Here is a 22,753-nt window from a genome sequence, read left to right as displayed (position 1 = left end):
GGTTGGATGCATTTACATTTTTGGTTATTGTGTGTTAAGTGAAGATTTGGCAACTGCTGGTATTTATGCCAGTGGGTTGGCAAACTAGGATATTTTACCCAATGCTGTGGATGATGTTACCTCCAGAGAGGTTACTGTTGAATTTGAAATTGTACTTGAATAAACACATTATCATTTGGTTTTATAATTCAGTAGTTTCTAACTCCTTTTAATATGATCAGATTTGAACAGTTACGTATCTTTTAGCTGACTGTTGAATATAAGTGATTGCTGCTAATTCTCAGTAAGCTCAACATGTCTAAATTGATTTGATTTTGCCGAGTTAAAAAAGCCAGTCTTTTTTTTAGTACAGAAGGGCTGTAAGACAAATTTGGGGAAAAGATGCAGTGGAACAGAGGTAATTACTTTTTTTCAAATTGAAAAGGATTTTACTTTCATCACTTACATTTAAATATTAGAAATGGAACAAGAAGTGTTTCTTGAAAACAGACTCCTAAAGAAGTGTTTCAAATATACAAAAATACTTCCACATATTCACAACTGTGTTATTTCTGCTTAACAAATCACCCTAAAATTTAGTGGCTTAAAACAACACAGTGTGTGTGTGTGTGTGTGTGTGTGTGTGTGTGTGTGTGTGTGTGTGTTTTAAGAGGTAGGGTCTCACTCTGTTGCCCAGGCAGGAGTGCAGTAGTGTCATCGTAGCTCACTGCAGCTTCCAACCTCTGGGCTTAAGGAGTCCTCCCACCTCAGCCTCCTGAGTAGCTGGGACTGCAGGGGTGTGCCACCACCCCGGACTAATTTTTAAAAAGTTTTTTGTAAAGCTAGAGTCTCGCTATGTTGGTTGCTCAGTCTGATCTTAGACTCCTGGCCTCACCCTTACAAAGCACTGGGATTACAGGTATAAGCCACCATGCCCTGCCTAAAACAAGACAGTTGTTTAAGCCTCACAGTTGCTATAGGTTAGGAATCTGGGCATGACTTTCCTGAGTCATCTGCTTCAGGGTCCTTCACAAGCTGCAGTCATGATTTCAACTGTGGCTGCATTCACCTCAAAGCTTGCTTGGAGAAAGGTCTGTTTCCAAGCTCACTCCTGTGGTTGATGTCCGAATCCATTCTTTGCTGGTTGTTGGAGGGAGGATCTCAGTTCTTCATTGTGTGTAAATGACCCAGGGCAGAGGCAGAGTTCAGTGGGAAGCTGGGGAGCAACAGCTGTGTATATGTAGCTGTTGTCAGAGATGTCTCTCTCTTGGCTTCATGCGGGCTCTGTATAGGGCAGCTCACAACACAGTAGCAGTCGTCATCAGAGTAAGCAATCGGGACAATAGATAGAAGAGGACCAGCCAGATGGAAATCACAGCTTTTGTAACATGTTGAAAGGAACATCCCATGACTTGTCTTGTGTTATTTCTTAGAGGCATGTCATAGGTCTAGCCCACAGTCAGGGGAAGGGGATTACTCAGGGTATGAGTGCTTGTAAGTGAAGATCATTAAGAGTCATTTCAGATGCTGCGAACCACAGCAGTTGAGTATAGATGCATCTGTTTTGGAGGAAAGGGAGAAAGACTGAGTTAAGATCCAGAGACTTTTAAGAGCTTTGCTAATTTTGCATCTGTCTTTGCCCAAGCACCTTGGTTCAGTCTTTTGCTTTCTTCTTTTTTTGCCATAGTGGCAAAAACCACACTTTTCACCAACCTAATAGCACTTTGCTTCATGTTTGCTGTATTGTTGTTTCCTTTTGAGAGAATTTACCCTGAAAATAGCCTTGCTTATGAGTTCACCTGCTTCTCCCGGCTTCGCACATTATGACAGCCTGGTATACTATCATGAAAGGTGACAGCATCCCGGAACTGATTTTTGAAACCTTGAGCTGAAAGGCTGCTGCTTTCTGTAAGCAATTTTACAAATTATGGATAAGACTATATTTACATATGGAGGCTGGTACTTTTGGAAACTGTTCCTTGAGGTGTTTTTTTTTTTTTTTTTTTTGAGACAGAGTCTTGCTCTGTTGCCCAGGCTGGAGTGCAGTGGCGTGATCTTGGCTCACTGCAACCTCCGCCTCCCTGGTTCAAGCAATTCTTGTGGCTCAGCCTCCCGAGTAGCTGGGACTACAGGTGTGCACCACCATATGCAACTAATTTTTGTGTTTTTTAGTAGAGACGGGGATCTTGCCATGTTGGCCATTCTAGTCTCGAACTCCTGACTTCAGGTGATTCACCTGCCTCAGCCTCCTAAAGTGCTGGGATTACAGGCGTGAGCCACCATGCTGGGCCCTGTTCGTTGAGTTTTAAATAAAGATTTACAAGTTTCTGTGAGGAATGAACTCTTAAAACATTTAAAGGACAAGAATGGTTTTGATCACCTTAGCACTCTTTGCACTATTATGTGGAGCATAAAACAAGCGAGACCCTCCTTAGGCTGACATTCTTTCTTCTGGAATACAAAAGAGTAGTTGCTAAAATACGGGAGAAAAAAAATCAGAATTTTAATTGGAGAAAGGGTATAACCAATGGGGAAATAAATTTTATTTGTAATCTTCAGACAGGATTTTTTTTTTTTTGGAGACGGAGTCTCGCTCTGTTGCCCAGGCTGGAGTTCAGTGGCACGATCTCAGCTCATCGCACCCTCCCCTTCCTGGGTTCAAGCTATTCTCCTGCCTCAGCCTCCCGAGGAGCTGGGACTACAGGCACACACCACCACGCCCGGCCAATTTTTTTTTTTTGTATTTTTAGTAAAGACAGGGTTTCACCGTGTGTTAGCCAGGATGGTCTTGATTTCCTGACCTCATGATGCTCCTGCCTCGTCCTCCCAAAGTGCTGGGATTATAGGCGTGAGCCACCGCGCCCGGCCTTGCAGTGGACAGGACATTTTTGAGACTAAAAGGAGAAAAATAAGTTTAAAAATAATTCTTGAATTGTCCTTTGCATAGTTTACATTAATTTTCAGTATCCCCTCTGTGACCTGGTTTGACGGCTATTTTGCCTAGGTGCGATGTTTTTGAATACATTATTGAGAACCTGTTGTGCTAGGCACTCATCAACAATATTTCTAATCATCACAGCAACTTGAACGATATTTTCTTCATCAATAAAAAGAGAATGAGGTTCAGGGCAGTTTAGTAAGATTTCCTAGGGCACTTAAAGGTGTCCAGTTCGGTGCCTCCCGACCCTAATGCTTAGCGTTAATCGGGGCTCTTTCCTGTTTTACCCTGATCCCCACCCTCACCCAAATGCCCTTAGGGTAATAAGTGGTGCACCAGGAAGACTGCTACTTATAACTGTTCATTTTCAAGGAAACTTAGGTATCTGCACAATTAAATACCAGACAAATGTGTTTTTTGTCTCAATCTTGTTTAATTAGTAAACAACAAATTAGGTCCTTAAGAGCAAAGTGTGTGGCAGACTGCTTTGGTCCAGGCAGTAACCCATGTCCATGAGATAGATTATAGAGCAACTTAAAGGTAGATGAAAATTATGCCGAGAAACCCAGAAATTAGATTTGGGAAGCAGAGATTTATTTTAGTGAGAGCAGAGTTTAATTATTTTTCCATTATCATTGGGTTATGGGTTAAATGGGAAAGTTAAACCTTTATTGTCAAGGAGAGGAAATGTTTTCTGTTTTCTGGTTTTTTATTGTGTTCCTCTGAGAAATTCAACTCTCCAGGTATTTTTGTGCTCAAAAATGGTGGTTAAATACCATCTCAAACATCTTAGTTTCCTGTGTAATAGCAGTTGAAAATGTAATTAGAGGAAATAAGAGGGGGCATTTTAGTCAGTAAAGCTGATGACCGGAACCAAGAATGATAGAGTTCTGTGGAATTTTACTTCGTAAGCCTGGTCACTGGTGCTTTGATCTTATGCACTGTGTCTTGCTTGAAGGGTACTTTGCATTTTTTTGTTGAAGCTGGTATAAACTTCTCATGTTGGCTTATGGCCAGCGATCCCTGTTTCTCTGAAGCATGGAGTGATTTGTGAAGTCACTTTAATGGCATTACCAAGTATTGTTAAAAAATTAATGGAGGTTAGGAGATTTTATTTCCCTTCCAGTAATGAAGGGATAGCTTTTCTGTCCTTCCAAAATCTTGGAATAGGTTAGTGTTGTGGTTGGGAAGTGTTTTGGTTAATGGAGTCTCTGTGTATAAAGGAAGTGAATTTTGCCTCTGGCATTCCATAGCTGAGGTTCGCAGCTGGGTTCATGCTCCAGCTTGAGTAACTTTGTCTGGTAGTTAGTATATAGAGAGAAGTGTTTTAATAGTTGTAAATACTTTCTTTTTCAGTAAGAGTCCACTTAGTAGTTAGCTAATAGGGTCACTGTTAGTGCCCTTCCCCTCTCCTTAAAAATCTTGACATGGGTTAAGTGAGTAATTCTAGATATTTAAGTTGAGCCTCTATTGGATGGATTGATCAGTGTCCCCACCCCTGCCCCCCACCTTGCCTTAGGCCTCTCCGTGACTTTTACCAAATATATAGCAGTGTTCTGACCACAGTTGTATAGTTGGAACACTTTAATTAAAGACCTTCAGGGCACGTGAGCATCTTCAGTACCCTTGTCTAAAAGAAAGTGTTGACTGCTGTACTTTCATCCTTTATGAATTCTTTAAAAGCATCTATTATTTTTAATTTGCAGCAGCTCTTGCCAGGTAAAAAGTTTTGGGAAACAGATGAATCCAGCAAAGATGGACCAAAAGGAATATTCCTGGGTGATCAATGGCGAGACAGTGCCTGGGGAACATCAGGTAATCTAGATCTAGCGTCTGTACTGTGATTTATGCCTGTCTTAGAGCTCCTTTACTCAGCAATTGGCAAGTCATGAATTTTACATCAGTGACATAAGCATGTCAAGCAGTGTCCTCTCCTGTAGTGTAATTGCCATTAAGGAGCTTATATGATGTAATTGATTCAAACATAATTAACACAAAATCAAATCTTCAATATTTTTTGAAGTGCTAGCCACAGGGGAATGGTCTTATTTGAAACGACCATAATTTCAGCTGTAACGTTTTGTTCTGTACTGCTGTCAGCATACTTGGAATTGGAAAATCCACACCTGCCATTTGAAGTTCATGTTTCTTTTTCTCCCCTTGCCCTTGTGTACCGTGTATGGAATGATCTATCTTTAAACGTGATTGGGACCAAATCGAGTCACTGGGCATGGACATTCTTCTGGCATACTACCCCTGAAGAGGGATGGGGAGAACTTGTAGAGGCAGACACACTGACAGCAGAAAAAGTGACAGATGATAGGAAGGAAGGAGACAGAAAACCCAAAAGCCAATGTCGTGTATTACAGTACAACGTAAGCATGGAACCTCGTGATGACAGTGAATTATCAGAAAAGAACAAATTATATTGTTTTTAAAAAGGGCAGTAAAATCATATTTTGTTTTAGTAATACTAATAAAATATATTAAAAAGAAATCCTTTTACTTATAAAGGGGTAAAAATTTTATCCACTCAGGTAGATAAACCAGATAAGCTAGATAAACTGTTGTATTCCTCTGCTATCCTGGATAAATGAGGAGTGTGTTCCATTTCCTTAGCTTATGTTGAATATCATACAGTGAGAGACATGGTAGGAGGTTTTGGCTCAACTGACCGTGGCAGGTTTCCTGACTCCGTTGGTTTATCCATGAGACATCACTCGTAATTTGTTTGAGCCTCCGGCTGCACTGTATCATGCTTGTGTGTCTTTTTTGTAGATCATTCAGTTTCCCAGCCAATCATGGTGCAGAGAAGACCTGGTCAGAGTTTCCATGTGAACAGTGAGGTCAATTCTGTACTGTCCCCACGATCGGAGAGTGGGGGACTAGGCGTTAGCATGGTGGAGTATGTGTTGAGCTCATCCCCGGGCGATTCCTGTCTAAGAAAAGGAGGATTTGTAAGTTGAGGAACTTGTTCCTATCTCTCTCTCTCTCTCTCTCTCTCTCTCTCTTCCCCTAAAGCAAAACATGCCTGTTTAGTTTGCTTAGATGTTCACAGCATTAATTACAGGGTATTTTCAAACAACGTTTGTTGTAAATAGAACTCAGCAAACATAGTAGGAGATGTAAACTAAACTTTTAGAAACTAAAGTAATAATGTTTTGTGGGGGAGATACATTGATAGTATTGTGAGATAAGAACTGAAATCTAGATCAAAGTTCATTGGACTATCAGAAAACACCATTTTTACTTTAAAAACGAAAGGGGGGTGGTGAAGGAATTAAAAAAATAAAGCTGATGCTGGGATGTTAACAGGGAATTCCAGATTTGAGAGCAGTGATTTGCCAATACCCAAGAAACCTTAATATAGATCAGATTGTAGGGCTATTCTTGTTCTGTTAGCTACGATTTAATTATAAAATCCTCTTTGGCCCTCCTTGAACGGCTTTGTTTCTCACACCTGGCCTGTCAAGAAATTAGGGATTCTGTTAATTCTTTCTTACGAATTTTTTGGATTCGTCGTCACTGACCTCTCTGATGCTAAATTGTAGTCAAGTAAGTCTCTGTGTCTATAACCTCTTTCTTTTTAAGTCTTAAGCATTTTTCCATGAGCATCTGTGATAGCCTTTCTCAAAACAATTTCTTTCTTTATCATTAACTTTCTAGATGGAGAAGTGTTAAGATGTACTTGCATTTGAGTCTTCCTCATTTTGAATTCTGCGACTGTTGTCATATTCCAGGTCACAGACAGGAAGGCCATGAGAGGCACATGAATCTGTCTTCCCTCCCTTTCTCCTGTCTAAACTTGTTTTGTACTTTTTCAAAGACATTTCTCCCTGCAGTCATTTCGGGCTGATATCACCTGAAAGCAGTCATTTAAGAGATTTTGATGCAATTTGTGGGAAAGAACAGCAGAAGAACCTTCTTTCCCACAAATTAAGAATTAATATTATAACTGTCTTTTTGTTATAGCATTTGTTGCTCAGTATTTCTTAGTGTTACACATCTTTTGCTAGGTATCAGAGGCTTGGTCCTGTTTTCCCTATTCCACGTTAAATTTCGTTACAGTAACAGTAGTTCATTTTTGGTGCAGCTTCCTCAAGTGTCAAGTACAGTTCTTAACTACTAGCTATTCTAAAGCTGACCTGATTGCTTTTCGGTGTTTTGACCCTGCAGAGACCTAGGTCAGGTTTAGTAGCTTGTGAATCAGATAGGAGATGGCTCCTTCTATTTGAACCTTCCCAAGGGGCTGCTGGGAAGAACAAGATGTACCCTTTGGATGTGAGTTACTTCTCTTTTTTCACCCTATCCCCAGCTCACCTCTTTTTCTGTCCTTACTCTTTCCTCATCTTATGAGCACAGATTCCTCAGCAGAAATTAGTATTGTGCGTCAGTAGGTTGCTAGTGTGGTGAACTAGAACCTGTGACTCTAGCTGTGAATTCTCTGTCATGGGTGTGATCAGTTTCTAATTCTTGGGCACTAACCAGGAGATATGTGCTTGCATTACTGTGAAGCTTGTAGGAGGCAGAAAAATAGTGGGAATTAGGAGGAAGATACATGGTGGGATTGAATCATTTGCCACTTATTTTTCTCTCTTTAAACAATCATCTCACTAGACAGTTATTTTGATGACAAAAGCTGTATCATTTGTCCTGGGAGACTGGTGATCTACCTCTTTTACAAAAGAATTGTGACAGAGGAGGTTAAGACTTCAGGCTGGATAGATGGGGTCAGAAGATTGGACTTTAACCATCAAGATAATTTACTGAGCTTCTGAGGTATGCATAAAGATAAATGAAAATTCTCCAAATCTGTATTCCAGCTTCTTTTAGAAGGAAGATTGTGGGTAATGGAATATTATCCCATAGTTTGACTTAGATTGCATCTATAGAGTGATACAAGAGGACTGATCTAGTGACATCAAGCCACTTGTTGGCATATACAGTCTTCTGGTGGATGGAGACCTGTGGCTCAGTGAACTGATTATTATTGTTATCATTATTGAGATGGAGTTTCACTCTTGTCGCTCAGACTGGAGTGCAATGGCACGATCTTGGCTCATTGCAACCTCCACTTCCAGGGTTCAAGCGATTCTCCTGCCTTAGCCTCCTGAGTAGCTGAGATTACAGGTGCCTGCCACCATGCCCGGCTAATTTTTGTATTTTTAGTAGAGACCTGGTTTCCCCATGTTGGCCAGGCTGGTCTCAAACTCCTGACCTCAGGTGATCTTCCCACCTCGGCCTCCCAAAGTGCTGGGATTACAAGCGTGAGCCACCACGCCCGGCCAGTGAACTGATTATCAGCTTTGTGGTTGTATCTTCTTGATTTTATACCTAACCTGACTTTCCTCTGCCTGTTGGTCAGGATGACACTTGACCAAAGCTCTTTTTGTGGAAGCCCGAATCACTTTATGGTTGTCATAGGATGCATGCATCTTCTTGAGGAAAGTGAGCCTTTTCTTTTGAAATCTGGTCCGTCATTTAAAGTGTTGAGTTCAGAGAACCAGGAAGATAGGATTTCTGCTTCTTGTAGATAATTGTTCTAAAGGAGGAGTGGTACTTGGTAGTGTATGGGGTCAGGGCATCCAGGTTTTTTTACTTTTGGGGTAGCTGTATCAACAGTAACTCCAGTAAGCGTCACTGTAATCCTGAGAGCTGGAAACATCATCTCTGATGGTATAGTGATTGTAGACCTCAAAGCAAGTAACTAAAAAGTTATCCTTACACACTGACAACAGATAATCGAGACTTTAACTTTTCAGGTAAAGGTGGTTCAGAACTAAAATCTCTATATGGTGGTTTACCATTTTCAGTGAACTTTCTTGGTTATGGCTAGATTGAAGCTGTTTAGCTCTTTGTCTGGCTTGAATTCATTTTGATTGTACAAATGGTCTCAGTTTAGTGGTTTTGGCTTCTGTGATAAGAATACATTCTGGCTAACGAAGAATCTGGCCATATTTTGTTCTGAGCATTCACTGTAAATTTTTGGTAGTATTCCACATAGGAATCTCAAACTTTAGGAGAGCAGCTTTCAGAATAATAGAGCTCAAAATACCAGTCATGTATTTTATTTCTCTTTTCTTTTCGTATCCTTTATTTTATTTATCTTGGAGTAGAACAGGTGCTCGCCCCACAGCCCCCCATGGTTCAGGGTGGTTACAAAATCAGATGTAATTGTTGTATTTTTGAGGCCTGTGGGTGAGATTGTCATCTAAGGACCCTGCTCTCTGGAATACCAGCTGATCTTTTTCAAATAGGCGGAAGCCCAGCCAGCCAAAAAGTGGACCATGATTTCTACCTTGATGGTTGATGGTGCCCAGGGAAATGAGAAGACCACTCTAAACTTTGATTAGGGTAATGACACCTTAACCTCACAGAAGAAAGATTTTTAGAAAAAATATATTGGGAAGTTCTTTCTGTTTGTTCTGTAGAGAGTATCTGCTTTTTGATCTGGAGGATGTGTACACATTCGTAGTATACATCTATTTGGGCCGTGAAACTTATTTGTCTAGGTTTCACTGCATTTACTTTAGGTAACCAGTGCTACTTAATTTCATAGGTTTTGTTTGAAAACTTCTGTACTGTGTAATGCAGGTAGAAATCAGGGGTCTGAGTTTCAAATGGACCTTAATTCATCTGCAAAATGGGGATAATCAAAACTCAACAAAGTCTAATTCATAGGCTGTGTAGCATATATGAAAATGCTTTGTAAACATTAAAAGTCTTACTACCAAAGTCAGTGGGCCAACAGCATTAGCATCACCTGGGAACTTATCAGAAATGCAGAATCTCAGATCATACCTCAGAGCGAATGAATCAAAATCTGCATTTTGGCAAGACTACCCAGATGATTTGTATGCACATTAAAGTTTGATAAGCACTGCTATCATATGCGTATCTCAGAAAACTCAGCTGGACAAAGAGTCTAATGATTAGAGCCTTAAAAGTTTCCTGGGGGATGTCTAGCAATTTGTAAGCCTTGGTGGGGAGGGCTGGTGAGGGCACTGTGAAAAAGGCAATGGGGAAAAAATGTGAAAATTGGATAAAGTATTTTTTTTAAAAAGACAACTGTACTTTCATGAATTTCCTTGTTTAGTCCTTGGAACAACACTTTGAGGTAGATACTATTATCTCTATTAATTTATAGATGAGAAAAATGAGTCTTAGAGGGGGAATGGGGGGCTGAATTCAAACTTTGTTTGTTCTAATTTCAATTTTTAGCTATATTGCTTTCAACTGTGCCATACTGGCATTGTTTGTGAGTAGAAATCCTCAATAAAGGATCAGATTTAATATGTTAAATTAAGTATTTCACATGGCTAGCAGTTTCAAACTTATAATTTTTAATATTTGAATTTTTTTTTTTTAGACAGTCTCTTTCTGTCGCCTGGGCTGGAATGCAGTGGTGTGATCTCAGCTCACTGCAACTTCCGCTTCCTGGGATCAAGTGATTCTTGTGCCTCAGCCTCCCCAGTAGCTGGGACTACAGGAGTGCATGTGCCACCACACCCAGCTAATTTATTTATTTATTTATTTATTTTTTGGGACGGAGTCTCACTCTGTGGCCCAGGCTGGAATGCAGTGGCGCGATCTCGGCTCACTGCAAGCTCCGCCTCCCGGGTTCATGCCATTCTTCTGCCTCAGCCTCCCGAGTAGCTGGGACTACAGGCGCCCACCACCATGCCCAGATAATTTTTTTGTATTTTTAGTAGAGACGGGGTTTCACTGTGTTAGCCAGGATGGTCTCGATCTCCTGACCTCGTGATCCGCCCGCCTCAGCCTCCCAAAGTGCTGGGATTACAGGCGTGAGCCACCGTGCCCGGCCCACACCCAGCTAATTTATATTTGAAATTTTAAATTACCAGTAGAGCTTGACATTGTTGTACTTCAAAGGAATTAGACATTTCAGTTTTTTGGCATTTTGTGAAAATGGATAAGTGTGTGCAGAAGAAACCAATGTTTTAGTGAACATTGTTATAGTTTTTGGACTCAGTGTGTCAAGCAGGTATAAAATACTTTGTAGAAAGAAGGGAGGAAAATGACTAATCCCATTAAATATGGCTTCTGCTGTATGAAGCTTTCTTTTAAGATCACTGCAGTAAACGTAGTAAATAGATTTGAAATCTTCTGACTTCATTCAGAATTAATAGGTATATTAGGAAGTATTCCCCCCTTTATGTGAGTCTTTTGAGGAAGTTGAGCCATAAGTGCATGGATTCTGACCTCAACAATACATAGTTCTACCTACGTCTGCTTTTCTCCCAGTTCTTTGATATTTAGCGATTTCTCTGCCTCTCTGTAGGTCTGGGATCTCTCAGCACCCATCTTGGTTCCACTCGAGATTTTGATTGGGCTTGGCCACTTGCAATTTGAGCATTTTACTGAAGTTTGGATTTGAGCACTATAACTTTGGGTTAACATTCAGCTAAAGAAAGCCCATAATTAAAAGATGCCGTTAAGCCTTTTTCATTTATTCATTCAGCTAATAGACTTTTCCAGTACTGTATGTACTAGATAATATACAACAAAAAAGCAAATCACAAACCATGCCTTTCTGATGCTTATGTTGGATTTAATTACCTTAGTTCTCAATTCTGGATACTTATCCGAGCTATTTGAGGAGAAGCTTTTCACAACATTTGCAGGAACCTCTACAGACCAATCAGATCGATCTCTGGTGCAGAGGGTGAGCCCAGCCACCTGTGAATTTAAAAAGATTGCGATGCTTAACCCTAGTCATAGAACCACTGCTTTGTGAAAATGACAGTGCCCCTGGGAGGGCCATATTGGCTATATACTTGTATTTGAGATTTAAACCACTTAATTGGGACATTTAAGATTTTTATTCTTGATGTCATGTATAGTGTTACATAAGAAATACCATCCTAGTGCGTCTCTTTATTACTACTACTGTATCACGTTTGTGTAAAATGGCTTATCTTTATAAAACTTTCACACATGCATTATTTCATTGTTATTCATGAGTAAACCAAGTCTCAGAGATTAAATGACCTGTCCAAAGTCCTGTGACCAGTAAGTGTTAGCAGTTGAGATAGAATGTAGGTTCTGTGCACCCTGGTTCAGTACTGTTTTTTTTTTTGAGACGGAGTCTTGCTCTGTCACCCAGGCTGGAGTGCAGCGGTGTGATCTTGGCTCACTGCAACTTCCCCTCCTGGGTTCAAGCGATTCTCCTGCCTCAGCTTCCCAAGTAGCTGGGATTACAGGTGTGCACCACCACGTCTGGCTGATTTTTGTATTTTTAGTAGAGATGGTGTTTCACCATGTTGGCCAGGCTGGTCTTGAACTCCTCACCTCAGGTGATCCGCCCGCCTCGGCCTCCCAAAGTGCTGGGATTACAGGCGTGAGCCACCGCACCTGGCGGGTTCAGTACTTTTTAAAAGACTGGGCTAGGTGTTATGGCTCACACTTATAATCACAGAGCTTTGGGAGACCGAGGCAGAAGGATCACTTGAAGCCAGGAGTTTGAATCTAGCCTGTGAAACATAGCAAGACCCCATCTCTACAAAAAATATAAAAATCAGGCAGGCATGTTGTATGCATCTGCAGTCATAGCTGCTTGGGAGGCTAAGGTGGAAGGATCGCATGAGCCCTAGAGGTCAAGGCTACAGTGAGTTATCATTGCACTACTGCATTCTAGTCAGGGTGAAAGAGTGAGACCCTGTCTCAAAAAAAAAAAAAAAAAAATTCACACAGCTGTGAATAGTTTATCAAATATTTTTCAGAAGTGTAAAATTTTCATAAAACTTAACAGCCCTTTTATACCTTTCTTCTATTGTCTTTAGGGTCTTCATGTTTTTAAGAGACCATTTTAAGGATCTTGAACCTGATACTGCTGTCTATTAATGAAATGAAGACAGGGTATCACTTTGTCCCCAGACTGGAGTGCATTGGCAGTGCATGTTTTGTTCTGAGCATTCAGTGTAAATTTTTGGTAGTATTCCCCATAGGAATCTCAAACTTCAGGAGAGCAGCTTTCAGAATAACAGGAGAGCTCAAAATACCAGTCAAGTCTTTTATTTTTCTTTTCTTTTCATATCCTTTATTTTATTTATTCTTGGAGGAGAACAAGTGCCCACCCCACAGCTCACTGCAGCTTTGAACCCCTGAGCTCAGGTGGTCTTCCTGCCTCAGCCTCCTGAGCAGCAAGGACTACAGGTGCATGCCGCCTCGCCCCGCTAGTTTTTTTTAGAGGTGGCGTCTCCTCTGTGTTGCCCAGGCTTGTCTTGCTCTAGGCCTCAACCTAGATCCTTCTGCTTCTGCCTCTCAAAGTGCTAGGATTACAGGCATGAGCCACTGCGTGCAGCTGATACTGTCTCTTAATAACAGACTTGACAGAATGGTTTCCTATTTGTGCTTTTGTTTTTACTCAGAAGTCAGACTTCTGCCAGCCATTTTTATGGAGGGCCATTGTTGATTTCTTGAGTTTCTTTTTTCTTTTAAGTAAACTTTCTATTGAAATATGACCTATGTTCTGAGAAGTGTATGAGCCATAAATGTTCATCGTCTTGAATTTCTACAAAATCAAAACACCCGTATAATACCTACCCAGATCAAGAATTAGAAACTTTCCTTGGTCCCCACTCTCTAAAAGAAGGAACCCACTATTTTGGTTAGGCCTCAATAGCTTATTCAGAGTAGAAAACCAGGTATTTTGTAGGAATGGCCTGTACGATATTGGTAAAATGTAACACATTGCAGGGAAATATTTGAAAATCTGGCCCGTGGCAGTATAACTGAGAATGTAAATTAGTGGCTGAAAGTGTAACTTAGTGGTCAAGATTTCAGGCCAGGCCAGGCATGGTGGTGCATGCCGGTAATCTCTGCCACTGGGGAGGTTGAGGCAGGAGAATCACTTGAACCTGGGAGGTGGAGGTTTCAGTGACCTGAGATCGCACCATTGCACTCTATCCTGGGCAACAGAGCAAGATTCCATCTTAAAAAACACCACCACCACAAAAGAGATTTCAGGCCAGTCAGCATGTCGATGAGCTGAGCAGGTTCTCAGTAAAGCCCTTGTGAAGAGCCCCTGAAGAAAGATAATGCAGAGCATTGATTTGACTAGTGCACATCCCCTGCAACCAGCTGTCTTGCTTGTTGTTGAAACTTCCTACTGCTGCTTTATCCTCCCTTCTTTCCTTTTTTTTTTTAAAAAAAAAAAAAAAAAAAAAGACAGAGTTTCACTCTTGTTGCCTAGGCTGGAGTGCAATGGTGTGATCTCGGCTCACTACAACCCCCACCTCTTGGGTTCAAGCGATTGTCCTGCCTCAGCCTCCCGAGTAGCTGGGATTACAGGTGCTGCCTAATTTTTGTATTTTTCTTAGAGACAGGGTTTCACCATGTTAGCCAGGCTGGTCTCGAACTCCTGACCTCAAGTGATCCTGCCTTGCCCTTCCAAAGTGCTGGGATTACAGGTGTGAGCCACTGCGCCTGGCCCTTTCTTTCCATTTTTGCCTACAGACCTTTTGAACTCCTTTTGAGAAATTGGAGCTGAACTGTTTCTTCTGAGCCAGTGATTTGTTTGTAGACTGTGGAAGATGATGACTTAGGTGTGGCAGTGGGATGATTCTTGTAATATTCTTTTGCTGTTGACATTAATGGTTTCTGATTCAGGCAGAGTTGTCATCTAGACCATATTACCACCTCCTGGACTCTAATGATGATAAAGACAACAGGAAGATCATTCTTATTTTAACAGTTCAGTTTTGCAGGATTTTTTTGTTCCTTTTAATTTTCGTCATCATATTTGTTGAGCTTTTATCAGGCACTGCAGTCAGTGCTAGGGATATAAATGAGTACACAGCTTCAGTCAGTTTTGCCTCTGCAGTGTGGAGGAAACTATTGCCTTTGGATATTTTGAAAGATCTTTTTGCCTTTAGAACCCTATCATATTCCTATCTCTGCTTTGAGGAATCTCAACATGGTGCATAATTGGTTATCATTCAGTCCTTTTAAATCAATAACAGCCACATACTTTAAAGATTCTATTCTGAAAGGCACATCTCAATGGCCGTCAAAGCTGTGATTTACTGTCTTGATGCCACATGAAGCTAAGTTGTATATCCTTTCTCAGTTCCTTATCATATTTGTTCCTTTTTTATATTATCTTTTCCTGTATCACATTTGAACAGAGAATAACTTTAGAAGTAAAATGGGCTCTAAAGTAGTAGTTGAAAGGTTTAAGAATGTCAGCCTTTCTGGGCCAGTGATCTCTTAAGAGCATCTGTTGGTTTTGGATCTACAGGCCCATCCACAGTCAGTCTATTTATAACGAGTGTCTGCTGCTGTGTCCTCCATTGTTGATTTTGCCCCATTGACATTTGGTTTTGGTGACTGGAAATGCTTTGCAGCCGCTCTCATCTTCTATTGAGTGGATCTTGCCTTGTACCAGGAACTTGAACTTGGTCCATGTGCATTTCTCTTCCTTAAACCAGAAGTCAGTCGTGGGGAAAAGCAAGGCTGCTTCCCTCTAGTTTTACAAAAACAAAGGGTTAAACCCTTAACCCTTTGGTGTAAGGTTCTGCAAATCTCTCTGTACTATGTCAAGTCACTATACCAAATCTTTTCCTTTTGGAAATCAAGGTACATGTACTTTATATGTCCAGGGCTTTACTTGGGATGTTGGTAGAGAAGATAGACACTTCAGAGAGAAATTCTCTTGTATCAAATGCTTCAATTTAACATACTCCCACTTAGAGATCTCATGAATAATCTTTGTTACCAGTAGATGGTAGAAGGTAGTTACTAAAGTACTTTTGGTGAAAGAATCTCATAGTTAGAGTTAACTTGTTTTGAGGCATTAAAAAATTTAAGGGTCATCAGTGAATAGTTGATGCATACCTGTGAGGCTTATAGGGTAGAGCTGGGAGGTGATGCAGATTGACAGGGCATATATCCCAAGATGAGGTACAGAATAATTGAGCTGATATGATGTCAGACCACACTTGGCTCAATATTTAGAAGTAAGGGAGGAATTTACATAGCGCAGTGGAGAAGTATGAAATTCTTTTTACAGGCTTAATAATTTTTTTTTCTATGCTATTAGCTATCATACCTGGGGCTTATTCAGAGTCATGCTGTTACATAGAGTTAGGATTGGGAGTAGAGAACTTGACCAAGAGCTACGAAGTTATGGCTGGGCTTTGGGCAGGAAGAAAAAAAAGGAAGGAAGAAAATGGGTTGGTGGGACATTGGATATAGTAAGACTGTTCTGAACTCTGTAACATAAATGTATGTCTGTCTCCCTCATTTGGCAAGACCTTCTGCAGTGTTCCTGCCTCTGTGTTGTTTGTTAATTAGATTGTAATGTGTGAAAGGGCACAACACTGTCCTCTTCTGAGTAGCATCTAGTGTAGTCTGGTGCCCACAACGGTTGCCCGTTATTATTAGTTGATGACGATTAGTGAAGCTGAAGCTATTTTTTAAACAGGGCCCAAGGGATGCAGACAGTGATGAAAACGACAAAGGTGAAAAGAAGAACAAGGGTACGTTTGATGGAGATAAGCTAGGAGATTTGAAGGAGGAGGGTGATGTGATGGACAAGACCAATGGTTTACCAGTGCAGAATGGGATTGATGCAGACGTCAAAGATTTTAGGTTTGTATGTTTTACACTTCTGATTTTTGAATGTGGGCTATGGGATTTTGTTTGTTTTGATTTAGTTTTACTTTGATTTTCGTATTCTTCCTCTCCTCATGTTTTCTTTTTAAGAATCCAATCTAGTGTAGGCTGTGCTGCAAAGATTGTAAATTAACTGGTGAGGTGGAATTTTCTAAAAGTTGTCAATGCTTGAAGCGTTGCCAAAATGGTAGATTTTGCATTTGCATAGAACTTTAAAATTTGAAGAAAGATTCCAGAGAAGACGATTTCAGTGATTCTCAGATATTAAAATCACCTAGGATAGATGCCTTGGGACCTTTCTTAAGTTTCTCCCAAATTACTGTATTAGAGAGCTATGGTTACTAATGGAGTACGTCATATCCCTCTGCTGGTTTAGAGGAACTTGTGCATTATCTCATTTGAGTCTCATGAGCTCCTTTTGAGGTAGGTGGACCAGGTATCATTTTCCTCATTTTGAAGAACCAGAGATGCAGCTTAAATGATTTGTTCTTAATCATATCTCTTCTGCAGATGCCTCTCATTCCATCTCTGGTCATGATTAATTTACAGGCTTTACCCTATTATTTAAGTTACACAGTATTAAAATAATGTATATTTGTCTTCCACAGTTGGCACTTATTCTTCTTGAAAAATCTATAAAAATCCTTGTCCAGTTATATACACGTAGAGGATTTTTTTTTTTAAATCTCCAGTGTGATAGTACAGGTAGAGAATTTAATTTTGAGTAATTTTAATATCAGTCTAAAGCTAATGTGTGTGCGTGCACACACACACACACACACCCCTCTGCTTGTTCTAATGTCTGCTAAAGTCCAAATGAAAATGTATTTTGCACCATCGTTGTAGGACAAGTGTCAGTTGTTTTGTATTCCTAATCTAATTATCGTTAATCTTGCACGTGTAAATAATTACAGTCTTAAACTTTTTAAAAATTATTTTTATGTATTTATTTTTTGGAGACAGGGTCTCACTCTGTTACCCAGGCTGGAGTGCAGTGACACGAAGTTAGCTCACTGCAGCCACCACCTCCTGAGTTCACGCAGTCTTCCCACCTCAGCCTCCCGAGTAGCTGGGACTACAGCTGCGCACCACCATGCCCGGCTAATTTTTATATCTTTTGTAGAGATGGGGTTTTGCCATGTTGCCTAGGCTGGTCTTGAACTCCTGAGCTCAAGTGGTCTCCCTGCCTTGGCCTCCCAAAGTGCTGAGATTACAGGTGTGAGCTCGAGCCACCATGCCCGGCCTGAATTACAATCTTTGGAAAAAATTTAAGGCACAGGGTAATAAATACTTACCTAAGGTCTTTCAGATGAGTTCAGGTGTCCTCTCCACCTTGAATATCCAGCAGTCTGTAACAGTATTTTGTTGTATTTAAATGGGGGCTGGTCGTGGTGGTGGTGAGTGTGTGAGTGAGAGAAAGAAAGAGAAGGAACCAGAATAATACCTTTAATATGTACCAGCTACTGGACTACAGGATTTTTGGGGGTAGGGGGTTGGAGGTGGAGAAGAAGGGCATTGAATGTTGCCACAGGCTACACTCTCCTGATAATATAATATTATATATTAGTCTGATTTTGGATCATATAATCCTGAAGTCCTTTTATATAAGGTGATGGTAGACCCTGGGTTACCCAGAACCTTCTGTCCCACGATAATTATCAATAATTATCAATAGTGCCCCCCCCCCCTTTTTTTTAATCTTAGGGATGTCCTGGTTTGGATGATAAATTACATCTTCCCATTACTCTTAGAATTGTCTCCTTAACAGGGGCATATCCTAGATAATGAGTTCATCTTGTACTACTTTGGAATAGTTTGCTTATTTTGGTTTCTTAGAAAGGGGAGTTAGTTTCAGCATTGGTCAGTAATACCAACGATATGTAAAAACTTTTTTCATTTTCTTTCTTTCCTCACAAATATGCCAGGAACATAAAAACTTTTTAGAGTCACTGAGTTGTGGAATTTTCCACAGAAACCAACTTTTTCCATTGTCTCTGTATTTAAAGAGTAGATGTTGCATTTTGATGGGACATATTTTGCTACCTGCATTTTGGGATCTGCTTTCATGGATGCTACAGACAGTGATTTTTCCACTTTATTTCAGTTTTCCTCAAACCCAGCCCCCTTGGTGAAGGGATGTAAATTAATAGCAATTAATGTGAATTTAAGGGGTGAGTTACATGGAATTGCCGGCAATAGAAGCATCAATTTAGAAGACGTAACCCTGTAAGCCCTGTAAAGTATCTCTGGTTGTTTTACAGAAATAGCTTTAAATACTGTTGATAATGAGCTATGTTGAGGATGTTGTCCTTAAACTTGGGTTGCTGTAGGTCCCTCCCCACTGAAAATAAGCTTTAATGCCCTTTACTTTCTCTGTTTAGCCGTACCCCTGGTAATTGCCAGAACTCTGCTAATGAAGTGGATCTTCTGGGTCCAAACCAGAATGGTTCTGAGGGCTTAGCCCAGCTGACCAGCACCAATGGTGCCAAGCCTGTGGAGGATTTCTCCAACATGGAGTCCCAGAGTGTCCCCTTGGACCCCATGGAACATGTGGGCATGGAGCCTCTTCAGTTTGATTATTCAGGCACGCAGGTACCTGTGGACTCAGCAGCAGCAACTGTGGGACTTTTTGACTACAATTCTCAACAACAGGTACTGTGTGTGTCTCTGTCACCCTCTCTACTCTCCCTCCAGCCAGCACGTTGTTCAAGTAATTAAGGATGGGGGGATGGGGGGAGGAGGTGGCATTGTTTCAGGCTATCCATAGCTAGCCCTTATGAACCTATTAGTGATGTAGGTTTACAGAGTCCCCTCATGAAGCTCATTTGGTCCCTATGCTGAGGTCACTGGCAAGAGGCCACCCTGCTCTGTATGTACTTCCTGTGGCTCTCCTCAGCAGCTGGGGAGTGGATGAGGTAGTGTTGCCTCTTGTAACACAACCCTCTTGGGTGCTAAATTAATCTCTGAAGATTTATGTGGTTGTGATGCTGTTTTGTTTTGTTTTTAAAATAGTAAACTCTACTGTCCATCGCTGTCAGGAGTGTAGTGCCAGGTCATCTTACCAGTTGTGTCTTACAGTTAAACAAGTTACTCCAGATAACATAGATAAGGATTTGGCATCTTTCAAAAGTATTAGAATGCGATCAGAGGAAACCACACACACAAATCATTCAACTTAAAATCTACCATGAAATTGCTTGGCTCTTTTTCTTTTTTTAAATTCATAAGTCCCTGAAGATGTTGTATGTCTACCTTCTGTTTTTGAAGACATGTAGGACTACCTCTAGGGTTAACTGATCTCTGTTTGTTTATTTATTTTTTAAAGAAAGGTCAGCTGTCTGAACTACGAAAGAGGGGCTGTTAGTTTTCCAATCTTGTTAAGTTCTCCCGTGTGGTGGAAGCAGTTTGATTGACTGTGAATTTCTGTTGCTCTTTAGTAGTTTTGTAATAGATCGTTAATACAGACTTCTGGTTTAAAAGGTTAGCATCTCATTTTGAAGTTTAGAAATTCTATGTAGGGAAATTAGCTTATGGTCTTTGGAGATTAGTTATGCCATGTTGTACCTTTAGTTATTGTCATAAATAGCTGATACTAAATGAATTTTGATTGATAGAGTAAAAAGTTAAACATATGAAGTTTCCCTTTAAGTCTCCTATGTGGTTTATGAACAATAAATACCTTTAAGGGATTGTGTGAATGTGCATATTCATATAAGGTTAAATTAACGAAATATCTTTCAGAGTAAACTAAAAGTGTACACTCTTCTCTGTGCAGTTCTTAGTAGGTATGCCGGCCTCCCCATATGAATTGACTTTCTGTGCTTTTTTCTCTTCTTTATGGCCGTTTTTGGTTCTTAGCTTCCATTCCCAGTCTAATGCAATCTAACCCTTTCTGTGTTTTTTAAGAAGAGTTTGTCTCAGATTTCTTATGAACAAAAATATATGGTTCTCTTTTTTTTTTTTTTTAACTGTTCTTTACTTCATAATTACAGTTGAGATTCTTTTTTGGTTTATTGATCTTTGGTTTCAAAATAATTTTACCAGTTTTTGGAGGCTGGACAATTATTAGAACTTGAACAGAAATGTACTTCTATGTACCTACAAGTAGTTAGCATGATTATATCATAGCTACCACTTATTCAAAAATATAAAACCAAGGCTGCCCTCACCATATAATCTCAGCAGTTTTTGAAGGTAAACATTATTTTGAAAGTTAATCTCTTGTTGGATTCAGGTTTCCTATGCATGTCTTGGTTGCTGCAACATAGAGGCATTTTTACACAGACATACCACTGTCATGATGTGACTGTTGTTTTATCTCATGGGCCATAATTCTTTTCTGAGTAGTTTGTTTTATACATTCTTGTACGGGGGGCCCTAATAGCATACCTGGGAACCACTGGCATAAGCCTCCTGGTATCTTTAAGACCCTCAATCTCGCAGTGTTCTTGTATAAGAGCTAGTAGTTGTCAAGAAGGAAGGATTCCTTTTCTATTGGAAATTGGTGTTTGTTTCTTACATTTTATCCCGTGTCCTTTTGGTTTTCGTTACATTTTATTCTACTTTTCATTTCTAATTTACGTCCACCTCATTTGTCAAGGTTCAGTACTGTCACCTTCCTTTCTTAGTCTCCAAACCAAAAAGCTGTCATGGTTGCCTCCCTTGAACTCCATAGCATTTTGTGTTTCCTTTAAGAGAAGGTGTTACCATGTTTTGTCTTGTGTTGTGATGACTTGTCTAATAGTCCTTGCCAGACTGTAAGCTCCTTGAGGGCAAAGACTGAACCTTATCCCATTTCCTCTGCATTGCTTTAGCAGAACAAGGTTTCAGGGGACTTTCCCCCATCCCTATTATAATATCCCAGTGCATCCTCTGTATGTAATGTGCTTCCCAAAATTAAAATTTGGAACTAGCCTTTCAGGAGGTCTGGAGGCTACTCTTTGAGAACTACTGTGTTTTCTAATATGTGTGTCCTTTGGATCCAGCTTACGCCTTATATACAAATAACTATACTGTGTAATATCCAGGAAAGTTAGTTCTTGGATCAGAACTTAGTATTTTAAGGCTCACTGTGTTGTCATCTGATCAGAAGCCATGGTCTCTCTCATGAGAAAAATGTACATAATTCTCTGACACTCAGTTTTGTAGATAACTTCAGGGAGACCACAGATTTGTGTTCTGCAGATACAGCCTTCTGTTCATATCTTTTGTTCTTTGTAGCCAACCATATCTTTCATGAATAGAGTAAGATTCCCTTTTTTCCTCTTGATTTGCTCTCAGTTTAGTCATTGTAACTCATTTTATCATTTAAATTGTGCATGGAAGTACTCGATGACAAGTGATGAGACCATTTATGCCCATATCCTTGGAACCCTGCAACTATGGGAGAGGGTACTCTGGTCTCTTGGGAAGGGAAGGACTTGTGGAAGAGGTGGTTCTTTTTTTTTTTTTTTTGAGACGGAGTCTCACTCTGTTGCCCAGGCTGGAGTGCAGTGGTATGATCTTGGCTCACTGCAACTTCCGCCTCCCGGGTTCAAGCGATTCTCCTGCCTCAGCCTCCCGAGTAGCTGGGATTACAGACACCCACCACCGTGCCTGGCTAATTTTTGTAGTTTCAACACAGACGGGATTTCGCCTCATTGGCCAGGCTGGTTTTGAACTCCTGACCTCAGGTGATCTGCCCACCTCGGCCTCCCAAAGTGCTGAGATTACAGGCATGAGCCACCGCGCCCGGCCAGAAGAGGTAGTTCTTTAGCTGTGCCTTGAAAAGCTTTTTTATATAGGAAGAAAATGAGAATTGTAGTGGAGGAAATAGTAAAGTAGATATGTGTTCAGTAGATAATGTAGAAGTAGTCAGTCTGGTTGGTGGTTTAGGTTGAAGAAAAATAACTAGAGAGGTTGAAGAGATGGTGTTGGGAGTCTTATGCTGTGTTGCCTATAGGAAATGAGAAGACACTTTAAAGGAGGAATTACTTAATTATTATAGTTTAGTTGTTTGTGGTTAGTGTGAGTTTAGCAGCAGTTTGAGACATTCTCTTACTCTTACTATTCAGCTAACTGTTGACTGTTGTGTCCTTCTAGGAACCTTGGGTTCTGAATTAAACAGTAGTGGAACATTTGGGGAACTAAGTGCTAAACTGATGGGTTCTGAATCCTATCAGACAAGGGAAGGGCTCAGTGAGGACAAAGGTTGCACGC

General features: G+C 40.5%; 1 protein-coding gene across 14 annotated transcripts in view; it reads left to right on the top strand.

Moving 5' to 3' along the window:
- Positions 1-22,753, top strand: part of PUM1 (pumilio RNA binding family member 1) — a 130,406-nt gene that overhangs the window by 51,466 nt on the left and 56,187 nt on the right. For 7 of the 14 annotated variants that reach the window (XM_030823256.1, XM_030823259.1, XM_030823263.1 and 4 more), the window contains exons 4-7: positions 4,624-4,732; positions 5,696-5,874; positions 16,365-16,531; positions 18,937-19,207. The exons of 2 other annotated variants lie outside the window; for them this stretch is intronic. In XM_030823256.1, the coding sequence (XP_030679116.1) occupies positions 4,624-4,732; positions 5,696-5,874; positions 16,365-16,531; positions 18,937-19,207 (726 nt within the window). The remainder of the gene's footprint in view (positions 1-4,623; positions 4,733-5,695; positions 5,875-16,364; positions 16,532-18,936; positions 19,208-22,753) is intronic. 5 more of the 14 variants (XM_030823265.1, XM_030823266.1, XM_030823264.1 and 2 more) reach the window with 2 other exon arrangements.

Source organism: Nomascus leucogenys, chromosome 12, assembly GCF_006542625.1.
Source record: "Nomascus leucogenys isolate Asia chromosome 12, Asia_NLE_v1, whole genome shotgun sequence".
Classification (NCBI taxonomy): Eukaryota; Metazoa; Chordata; class Mammalia; order Primates; family Hylobatidae; genus Nomascus; species Nomascus leucogenys.
The sequence above is the reverse complement of the archived record's forward strand: the minus strand, read 5'-3'. Positions and strand labels throughout refer to the sequence as shown.